The 12,274-nt window shown below is 36.0% G+C and overlaps 1 protein-coding gene across 2 annotated transcripts in view; it reads right to left on the bottom strand.

The window, feature by feature from the left end:
• LOC131055023 (mitochondrial carrier protein MTM1) overlaps window positions 1-12,274 on the bottom strand; it is a 154,918-nt gene that overhangs the window by 23,631 nt on the left and 119,013 nt on the right. For both annotated transcript variants that reach the window (XM_059207520.1, XM_057989633.2), the window contains one exon: window positions 286-377. In XM_059207520.1, the coding sequence (XP_059063503.1) occupies window positions 286-377 (92 nt within the window). The remainder of the gene's footprint in view (window positions 1-285; window positions 378-12,274) is intronic.

Consider the following 12,274-nt stretch of genomic DNA (forward strand, 5'->3'; position numbering starts at 1 on the left):
TTTTATTTGTATTTTAATATTCAAATAGTAATTTTTATATATTATTTTAATAGATGCCCCTCTGCTGACCCAAAAATACAGATAATGTATAGCATTAATTCCATTTCACGTTAACTTTTAATGGAGGTCTTAGGACTTCTGTGGCATCAAAGAATGGCACACTAGGTCCACAAAGCATTTCTCGAATAACATGAGCATAGGTCTAGCAATTAAAAAAAACATGATACAATAGAGGTCTTTTTATTTATTAATTAAAAACTATGGACAGAAATAATGAGCGCTCACCGGCTCAAGAGTTACCCAACAAATTGCAGAAAAGGGAACATCACGAGCTAACTGAGTTCCTGCTCCTGTCCATAGAACCTGGAATCCTTGAACTACACAGAACTGGACTTATGTTAAGAGTTACCAAAAGCATTTTGATTTTCCTATAAATACAGAATAAAAGACACAAAACATAGGCAATAGAGGAAACGAGGTTGAAACACATGTCTGTGCATGCATGTCTGCGCATTATAACGTACAGAAATCACTATATAATGATCCAAAGACTCTCTATATATACATATCTAATGCAAATATATGATGCTAAAATTTGGTCCAAAATCTATTGTCAGGTCATTGACCTTCAAGCATTTAGGTTTTAGACTTCCAAAAATTGCATACAGAAATCACTATATAATTATAAATTATCCAATATCTCTATGTATATAGGACTGCAAATATATGAAGCTAAAACTTGTTCCACAATCTATTGTCAGTTCAGAAACCTACAAGCATTTAGGTATTAGACTTCTACAAACAATTACAAGGTTGTCTTCTGGTTTAAATCCTATAAGAAAATACCATTACTTTGTTAATGGACAACTTAAAACACAATACACCAGCTATACATAGTGCACATGCGTAAATACACACACAACCCCATGTGTGCACACATTGAATTTGTTCCCATCATGCATGGTTCGATAGCATCCCTTACCTTTTAAAACATGGTTGACGTTAAATCAGTCTTGTTGAAGCCATAGTTGCATTGAAATAGATATAGATATGGTATCATATATGGATACAGATATGGAAAATTTTCAAGATTCCCTGATATAGATACAGCTAGATACACCAATTATGAAATTATATATATAATCAATTGCTTAAATATCTAAAGGTATAGAAAATAACTTAAAAGTTTTTTACTTATGATAATATAGTATGGATTTTATATTTTAATTATGCCAAGAGGCATATTACACTCAGATGGATGTAAATACTCCATAAATAAAAACAAAAGTCATTTAAATTGACATGCATTTGACCGTCAACAAATTTGTTAGTTAAAAAAAAAGTATTTAATTTTCTTTATTATTATTAGATTTTATAATTTTTAAATGCAAAGTTATTTTGTTTTTCAAGAAAAAAGAGCATTTAATTTTTTTATTATTTTTAGATTATATAATTTTTAAGTACAAAGTCTTTTTTTTTGTTTCTAAAGAAAAATAAAAAAACATTTTCTTTATTATTATCAAATAAGCTTTAAATGCAAAGTTTTTTTTGTTTTTGAAGGATAAAAAACATTTCTATTTTTTTTTATTATTATTAGCTATGTTATATTAAATAAGCATAAGAATGATATGGATAATTACATCCTTCCAAAGCAAATAAAAAAATTGAAATATTAAATAATAATTTGTCATGATAAGGACATCCTTCCTATAAATTGACTCAATAAAAGTATGCTTCTAAATTCAACTTTAAAAAATATTTATACTAATTTTTTTTTACTATGTTTGAAATTAGAAACCGTTATTCCTAGCTTTAAAAGAGATAATTTTTTATAATAATATTATAAAATAATATATATTAATTCTAAATTCACCTTTAAAAAATATTTATAATAATTTTTTTTAATATATTTGAAATTAGAAACCGTTATTCCTAGCTTTAAAAGAAATAATTTTTTATAATAATATTATAAAATGATATATATTAATATTATAAAATCGGATTTTTATTTTTGCAATTCAATTCTTTTATTTGTTCATCTCAAAACTTTATATATATATAGCAAACTTCAATCCATACAAATAAATTCTTATAATTCGGTTGAGCTCGAAGTATGGAATTGTTACATATTATCCAAAATGGAGATAAATTCTTGTGTGTTTGTAAAGGAAGCTAGATTGCTTGAAGCACTGTAGATTGAAGGGCATTCAACTATTGAATCATTGACAAAATTATCCCTTATAAGTTGCACATCATCAAGATTTTGTGGCTTCTCTTCTACAACTCTCTTCCACGTCTTTCTTCACCTTAAGAGCTCAAAATATTTTCATCCATGATGGTAACATTTCTCTTATTTTATTCATTTTAGATCTAATGTTTTGTCAAGCTAGCTATTTTAGATCTAATGACAGACAACTACAATGGTAATGGGAGAGAAGAATGAGGTGATATCAAACTTCATCTTTCTAAATTTGAAGAATGCATCTGTATATATTTCATCAGATCAGAGTAAAGAGGATCTAGCCATGTTAGGTTTTGTTCTTAAAAATTATCCTTCATTGAAAACTTTAACAATAAATCTATTGTATTGGTTCAATAAATCTATAGATGAGATGGAGTTCAAAAATGAATTACTGAGTCCGAAATGGGCATGTGACGAGGTAGAAATAAAAATAGTGAATTAATCTTAAACCAAGTTTTGCAATTTTTATTTATTTTAAATTTAAAAGACTATTTTTTAATTGTGATTTTGGAATACTTTAAAGTCTATTATATTTTGATTATTTGAATAGGAAATAAATGAATAAATAATATAATAATGAATGTTAATTTATTAAACTTAAATAATTATACATGCATTTATATTGATTAATTGAATCGCAGGGAACAATCTCAACAAACATGACCAACACCTTCCTCCATCTATCATTATGCAAACTATATCTATGACACTTGGCAACCAGAGCCTAGTTTTGGTTTTGGCACCAATAGGTAACCTTTGTTGTTATTGTATTTTGTAAAAAGAAACATGTTAAAGTGTTTGGAGATTGGAGGTGGGTTCAATATTGGGGAAATATCCATATTTGGAAGAAATTTTACATATGTTATACTTAATTTTAGATATTTTGAAAAATATCTTTAATTCATTTTTAAATTGTATTTTAATTTAATTGGGACATGCATTTTTTATTTTAGATATTTTTAAAAAACATATCTTTAATTTAATTTTAAATTTTATGTTTGATGGCCATCTTTCATAAATTTATTTGAAGAAAACTACTTTTTCTTTAAAAGAAAAGAAATTCTTATTGATTAAACATTAGTTAGCTATTCATTATACTATTCAATTAATAAAAGATGCTTTAAAATAAATTTTGCTCAAGTTTCTAATAATAAGATTTCAATAAAATTTGGAGAAAAAACTAAAGACAAATAAAAAAGAGGGAGATCCACTAAAATAGGGAAACATTCCAGTTTATCATTTTCTCCTAGTTAAAAGCTTGCATGGGAAGTGTTGACGTGGCTAAAGTCGCATCACTGCAACTCTATCCGGCCAACACATAATAGAATGTTCTCGCTGAGTATCCTATCCTCTCTTGTATAAGGAAGCCCTAATGCTGTTTTAGTTGATCAAAGGGGACAACCTCAAGGTTCCAAATGTCAGTTCTTGACTACAGGATAGCTCAACAGTTTGATGTGTTTTTTGCTGGGAGCACAAAGGGTCTTACGTTTTACAACAAGCTAGTCTGTTGTGATTCTCTAACTAGGAAATAAAAGCAAAGGAGAAGGGTTTGGGAAACCTAAAATTAACAAGGCTAGTATACGGGTAGACGGATTCAACATAACCAATCCCTGCTTGGCCAGAATAGCTCACAACCTCGCAGGAACGATGCAATCTTCAAGGGGACTTGGAAGATTTTCAGACTGCAAATGCATGGCTAAGCACCCAATTATGGCACAGTTTAGACGGACATCTGCAATTGAACTAAACACAATTAAAGGCTCAGGCTAACCATACACAAGAACATACAATCAGTATACCTCAATGGGATGAGCCTGAATCCATCAGATACCTGCACACCAAAAAATCTATCTAAAATGCTGAAAGAAACCATGCACACAGACTAAAACCAAGATGATAAACACCAAATCAGTGTCCATTATATTGATTCCAGCTACCTAATACAACAGTTTCTGTAGCATCTCTATGCTACTACTAAAATCTAACTTTCTACAAAACTCTAACCTATTCTAACTGAAATCTAACAACCTAACTGCCTAAAATCTAGCAATCTAACAATCTAACTAGAGTCTAACCCTTTACAAAAGAAAGGATTTTGCCTTTTATAGAATTTACATACTGAATCGACCCAAGGGTTGCAATCTGCCTTCCAGAAGCATGGCAACTTTAGCCCATGCCCACTCAATTCTCAGTTATCCTCCCAACCACTATCTCAACTACCTATCACTGTTTGGATTCAATATGGGTCTATCCGGTAGTTGGAAATAGCTGACCTATGTCCCTTTGTTTTAAAATATCTTCAACGAGGCCCATAGACAGCTTTACATTAAATAATTTCAGTTTTTAGGAACTGAACTTCTAGAAATAAATCCAGTTGTGCATTTCTCGAGAATGCATACTTGCTACATTCTGAATGTTCTTCGATCTTTGGTCTCGGTGTTGGACTTCAATTTGGGGTCCAATGACATGCTTCCCAATGCTTGGTTCCGATCTCGTGCTCCTGCATCTTCTTCTCCATCTTCCAGCGCTTGGCTTTGATCTCGTGTTGAGTCGTCACTTTAGCTCCTCCCGATGTCGTTTTCTTGCGAACAATCAATTTCACCTTTAATCAATCAATTTGAAAAATTAATTAATTTGACAAATATTAAATTTTATTTAACATCTGGCTTTGTCTTGGTGGAATTCGGGCTTGAGAAGCTCTTTGTGAAACGTATCTTTTAGATGTCTCTCTTCAAACGTGAAATCCGATCCTTCGTCTTGATGATGTTTGGATGATTTGAATCCACTGAAGCTTCTTCCCTTACTGACTTGCTTTCAAAATGACCAAAAAAATGCCGATTTTAACTCTTAACTTTTTCGACTCATAAGTCGATTTTGCGAATTGTCTTCTAATTTCGGCCAATTTTGGCGAATTGCACGACTTTAGGTCTATTTCATTATTTCGGCTAAATGAGCTGATTTATGCGACTTTACCTTGCCTTTCCTTATACAGTAAACTTGGAGTTTGGAGAAATTCACGATTTTTGAATACTTAGCCCCTTTGAGAGTTTAACTATTTTCGGCCTTTTGGGCCTTTTTGCAAGTTTGAAGAGTCTTTTGTCATTTTTGGCATAAAAGAGGATATCGCACTTTTTACCTTTTGTTTCCTCTTTTCGGCCTTTTGGCCGGTTTTGTGAATTTTGAATTTTTGGCCCGAATGGCCAAGATGCACGACTTAGGCTTGGCTCTGGTTTTCGAGGTTTGAAAGGCATTTGCAGAGGCATCCATTCCAATGTTTTACCTTGCCCTACAACTTCGGGCTTAGAGATGAATTTGAGCGATCTATATTTTAACTTCGCCTTTTCATTTCAGTTCAAAACTTGGGCATCCAGGGCAGAATGTGCGATCTTGGTTTTAGTTTACTTTCCCTTGAAAACACCCGATCTTCACTGTTTTCGCCCCCCTAAGAAAATTCGGGTTTTTGAGGCCAAATGATCCCCTTTGCGCGATTGTCACCTTTTGTGATTTTCGGCCTGAGAAGGGGGATTTTGGGTTTTACCTCACATTTCGGCTTTATGGGCCGATTTGAGAGGAGATATTTTAGCTTTGAACGCCTAACTCTTTCTCTGCAAAACTCAACAATTTGACAATAATGCATGATTTTGGGCAAATGCCAGACCTCCTTTCTCTGTGGCATGATTATAAACTTTGCAGATTTGAGATTGATAATGGCTTCGAATTGCAGGGTCCTCATTCTCTCCTATCACGCGGGTAGACCAAACTCAAAAATTGGGGGCCCCTGTCAACGACGAGGTGGGGTGTGCAAACCGTACAACAGGAAGTTGTTTAAATTTAATTTAAGCAGCCCTATGGGAACATGGGGTAATTGGGACATAGAGATATTATTTTTAATTTTAGATATTTTGAGAGAATATATCTTTAATTTTACTTTTATGTTTGATGGCTACCTTTAACAACTTTCTATAAAGGAAACCAATTTTTCTATAAAACAAAATAAAAAAATCATTGAGTAAACATTAGTTAATTATTCATTATAATAGAAATTGCTTTAAAATAGATTATTAACTAATTTTGTTGAGCTTCAAAATTTTACTAATTTAATTGCTACATGCTTAGAGATAAAATCTTTAATTTTAAATATCTTAAAAAAGTATTATCTTTAATCTTGTTTTAAAATTTATATTTGATTGCTACTTTAAAAATTAAAAAAATCATTTGGGATGACCCCACAATGTAGTGGTTAGCTGCAAGCCTCCTACATGGGAGGTCTTGGGTTCGAGTCTACTGAATGGTTCTTAGCTCCATGAAAAAGCTAAAAAATACCGCTTCGGCTGTGACTTATCAAAAAAAATAAACTACTATACTTATGTTTAAAAAAAATATGTAAAATATGCTGAGAGAAGAAAATCATCTATAAAATAAATGTTCTTCTAAAATACTAAAACACCAAGAATACGAATCCATTAAAGTCCTGCATGCAAAAAACTGTGAATCTAGTTGGAGACAAGTGGCGAGGGTTCTATTTTATTTGGAGTAATAAAATAACACCTCCACAAAAGCTGAAACATGGCATATTTCATGCCTTTTTTTTTTGGCAAGCACTATCTTTATGGGGATAGCTCCCTATATTGATAAAAAGCCTTATTACATGATCATCAAATACTTCCGGACTGTGAATTGCAAAGCAAAATCCAGCCCCTCAATCCTCCCTACCCACTATCTAAACCACACTAACACTACCTATTCACATCCAACACACTCACTGGTACTCCTATCATCACCCTTTAAACCTACCAATGCAAACACACAAGCCCATTGCAAAAACACAAACCCATATGATTAACACTCATTTACAAAAGAACATTCCACCCTATATATATTTTAGAATAATAGCCAGGTTATTTCCAAAATCCAACACCTCTCCGCTGAAAATTTCGAAAGCCAGTTGTCTTCAAACTCCAACAATCTTTGGAAAGGATCCAAGTTGCCGTTAAGAAGTCCCACCCTATAAATCTCCCAAACTTCCTCTATGACATTCCTTTTCCTTTGTTTTTTTGCCTTTGCCCACTCAGACTCCTCGTCCTCAGACTCCTCGTCCTCTTTAGTGTTGAGGATAAAAAATTGTCTGGATTAAAGTAAAACTTCAAGAAACTAGCCCATTAATCATCCTCTAGATCCTGAATAGCATTTGCCACATCTTGTCCATCACCTACACATATGAAGCCGACTATCCTCTAAATACAAACCTCCTTTGAGTCTAAGATATCGACCAACGAGCATACAACGGTCTCATACACTTGACCATCGCAGAGATGAACCCTTGTTCCCAGAGTTGTTTCGACCACACTCTGAATGGCAATAAAAGTTCTTTTATCAGAATTAAAGAGTCTTTTGCATTGAACCCGGGTAGTCTCATCCCGACACTTGTAGGCCACTCCAAAATGGTAAACCATTTTGCTGACCGAAGAAACAACTCAAAAGCCTACCTGGGACCTGTTGTGACCTAATCACACATCACCCCATCTCAGATAGGGACCCCCTTAGCTTTTAGCCCCTTTCGGTCGTTTGGTCTTGGGTTTTGTGGGTTTTGGTGGCAATCTCATCAGTGTCTTCGCTTCGTGGATGTTCGGGGGTCATTTGGAGTTAATCTGCTTCTCTGTCGAGCGAGTTCTATGAAGTCTAGGACCTGTTTTGTCCCTTTTTAGGGTTTCTACCTTCTATCCTAGATTTTAAGGGTTTCTGTTAGGGTTTTGGAAAAACTGAACATACAACTGGAATCAAGACCCTTCAAGGGACCTCCCAGTAAAATTTGAGCCAAAACGGAGCAACTTTCTATTTTTAGAAATTTCCTATTTTTTAGGGATTTTTTTGAGTCCCGGAATGTCTTCATTTTGCCAAAAATCAAACTTACTATATTTAGTAATTTCTATTTTTAGTAAGTCATCTTGCATCCTGTTTTGGGCTCTAACTCTGACATTTTCGAAAGTTTCTATTTCGAGAAAGTCTATTTGTGGCAGGATCAGGCTAGCAGACAGCGAAGAATCAACATGCACAATCACTTCTAAATCTGGAAAGTTGAAAGCAAACAGGCAGGGGTCTAAAATGGCTAAGTGTGAGAATCATCCCTGAAGTGGAAGGCACAAAATTGTTCTAAGTCTGGAAAATCCACCTTCAAAGTCCCAAAGTGGCATCTCAACACAGACAGTGGTCAAAATTTGGCGCTGTATGGGAATCTGTTCAGGAATGGAAAGCTTGAAAAATCATCTAAGTCTGGAAATTCACATCAATCCACCAATGTCATCTTGATCCGAAAAATGGCCTAAAATTTCACAAAGTCTGAAAATGTGAAAGATCTTCCAAAATCCAGAATTACAATATATATGAAATATAACTTGAAGTATAAGAAAGGAAAAAGACATATTGAAGATGCCACTTATACTTAAACTGGGGGGGTCATGGAAGAAGGAAGAGATGGATGAATTCCATGACACAGTCAAATTTGCGCCTAAGGATGATGGAAAGCGCTAAACTCACATGGAGGTGGAAGGAAGGAGAATTTGATGAAATCCTTCCTCTAGTCAAATTTGCGCCCAAAACTCAAGGAAGGCGCCAAGATGGAAGTATGACGGAAGGAAGAGAAAGGATGATTTCCTTCCCTCAAATGAAATGTCGCCTAGGAATGATGGAAAGCACCAAAATAGCTAAGTCAAGGAGAATCATTGAAGATGATGAATCCCGCCATGGATGCCATGCCTAAGTTTGAAAAGTCCAAAAAATTTGTCTAAGCATGAAGAACTAGAGGTCAAGGAAGAATGAAAAGTTAAAATTCCCCTCGAGCAAATTTTTGAATTTGCCATTTTTAGACACCTAATCTCGCCGGAATGGGGAAAGTTTAATAGATTCGGAATCATGGTGAAATTCTCTATCCAATGAACTTGGCTCCTAAATTTTAGGGGGATCCCTAAAAAATAGGGATGTTGAAAAGAGACGTGGAAATTTCTTCAAAAGCAGAAGACAAGAAGTTAAGATAAAATCAAACAAATCCTGAGAAAATCCTTCAATTTCCCTCCAAAATTGGAAAGATTGAAAATCAACGAGTTGGCTAAGAGAATCTTTCAAGTATGACGCATGACTTAGTGCATTTAAGAAAATTTCTAAATTCAAACTCACTCGCATGGGAAGTTTCTTTTGCATGGTGTAGTAATTGGGGAAAGTATGACGCGTCATGAATGCAATTGCTAATTTAATGCCTCTTAAGAATTCTATATAAGTTTGGAAAGGCATTTCATTTCTCACGTGCAAGATTCAAGAAAGAAGAAATGGAGAAGTGAAGAGTGGTCATACTTAGTCTCTGTTTTCATCATTTTCAAGGTGCTTCCAGGATGGCGGAATCAAGCAAGGCAACTACTCTCTCCAGGGAGGCATTGATCAAGGCAGAAATGATAGGTTTCCTTCCCCATTCCTGGCTGAATTCAAGATGGGAAGAAATCAGTGATACTGATTTAGGCGTGTTCAATTTGGCTGCATTCAAGATCAGAATGTTCGGGACAGCAGGGAATAGTCCATCACCAACAGCTATCAAAATTGTCAAAAGCGGAATTGTTGTGGCAGCTGATTTTCCTCCTGCTATTTAGTGCCCGGACTTGGTCCAGGAATGTGCAGCACATTATAATTTGGAGCGAATGACAATCTCAATGCCTGATGGCAAGCTACTGGCAACATTGACTCCGGAGTCAATTGGTGAGGCTTTCGGAATTCCTTTGCACTATTCCATGACATACAGGACCAGCAGGGGAGCTCAGGCAGTATATGAAGCAGGTCCTGCCAAGTGTGCTGATTTGATTAACAAGCAGTGGTTGCTGAAGCCTAGGGTGCATGCCTCCAAGATGCCAAAAACTCTCACCATCTTCGAGTTCAAGCAGGGGTATGTGGACCTGATAAAAATGCTAAGCAAAGTAATGGGGTGTTCACATTTTGTGAACTTTGAGGCCTGGATGTTCTTCTACATAGGCGAGATCATGAATTCAAATGCACTGATCGACTGGGCCAGATTGATCAGTCACTACTTGCACGAGCAGTTAAAAAACTTAAAAGAAAAAGGGTCCCAATCCTTTTTCATGAGCTCCTACCTGTTCTATATGCTTGCGCGAAGAGGAAGATTCGATGGGCTGCCAGCAAGAGGAATCATGGGTTGCAGACTAGCTCAGCTGAAAGTACATGAGTGATATCCCCAGCTGCATCTTCACAATGTCAATTCCTACAGGCTGGCGAATGACACCTTCACCATGTATTTGACACGGCTTATGCAAAAGAAGTTGCACGTTAGGGTGTCGCCGCAAGCGAATGCCTTGGTCCAGAAGTATGGAGCTGCGTTCTTGCAATTTCCTAAATTCACCTACATCAGGACGCAAGGATTCTCGTTCCAGTCATACAAGTTGCCAAGATATTCATCAGACAAGCTTGTATTGCTGGAGCTCATGAGACAGTTAACCGCCTATGATCAGTTGCAGAAGAAAATAAAGCAATCAATTGAATTTCTAGTTGTCTTGGGTGACTTCATGGAAATATGCCCAAGCTTGGAAGCCGCTGAAAGTGTAGCAGAGGAATTGGCACTCTATCGTCTGCCATTTATACATCCAGGGCCCAATATGATCCTTATTGCCAAATCAAAAAGGTCGTTGGCGTCAAATTCATACACAAGTTTCACTTAGAAGATTATTGGGCAGGTGCCGAGGACGACCTTGAGGTCCGGAAGAGAATGCTTTCCAGATTGCCCCTTGACACCATCAGGATAGGTGAAATTTATCAGGTGCTAGATCAGGTGAAGGAAGACGTAGATTTGATACAACTTGAATTCGAGAAAGTAGAAGATCAGCCTATTCAGTTGCCAGATTGGTCAGAACCCGAGATAGATGATTTGAGTATCTTAGCTAGACCAGTGCTGAAATTCACCAAGCACTGGATTGATAGGCAGGTAAGGAATTGGCGGAAGGGAATGTTCATCTAACATATTAGCTAATGGGAAGTCTAAATTCCCACAATGAGGCAACCGAAGGCTCTTCGCAGGTTCAGGCAAGAAGGGAAGTTCAGATGGATGAAGGAAAAAATGCCCAAAAGAGACCAAGAACAACAAAGAATAAGGATATCCAGCAGGAAATCCCACAGGAGGTTCAACAGGAAGTTCAGCAGAAAGAACCTCCACAAAAGAAAGCAAGGACGAAAAGAGATCACTCACCAACAAGTTCCTCGAGTGTGCAAAAGGTAGAGATGTTTCCACATACCACAGATCCACTTCCAGAGAGCATTCCAGCACCAGATATACTAAGCATCAACGCTTCACAGGGACACTATCGGCCAAGAAGTCAAAGGCAAGAAAGTCCCCCTCATCAGGAAGAGGCTCACCAGGATAGCTTTGTGGAAGCTATCCTTGGTGAAATGGAGGAAGAGTTGCAGGAACAGGAGCACATAGAGGATCATAGTCACTCTATCCCTGCTTCGGATTGGCTGGTGGGAAGGCTGACAAGGGAATCAAAAAGGGAAACTGATCTTGCTCAGGAGTTAGAAGAATTATTGAAAAGGATGGATCAGCCAGCAAAAAAGAAGGCTCCCCGAAAATTTTCCAAGGTTGTTAGGGGAGAATCTGGATCCCGGATCTTGCACGTTGTTGAGCCTATTGTTGTAATGTCCCCTTTTTAGTGCAACATGATATGGGGTGTCGTTAGCCTATTTTGACACAGTCCCGAAGGCTAACAAGGACATTGGTGGGATCCTGAGGTGTTTTGGCCTAGGTGTTTTCAGTTTCAGGCCAATCGGTGCTGCTCTGACAAAGTTTCTAGACACTTACTATTTATAGTAAGTTAGTCTCCAAGCAGAGACTTCAAATTTTTAGTGTTTCTCTGGTTAGCATAATTATCAGTAAAAAAATATTTGAAGGCGACAATGATTTAAAGGGATTATCAATAATGTTTTAATATTTAATGATAAAGTGTAAAGTTAAATTAAATATTTAACTTTATCGTTATATTATAAGGT

This window comes from Cryptomeria japonica, chromosome 6 (assembly GCF_030272615.1).
Source record: "Cryptomeria japonica chromosome 6, Sugi_1.0, whole genome shotgun sequence".
Classification (NCBI taxonomy): domain Eukaryota; kingdom Viridiplantae; phylum Streptophyta; class Pinopsida; order Cupressales; family Cupressaceae; genus Cryptomeria; species Cryptomeria japonica.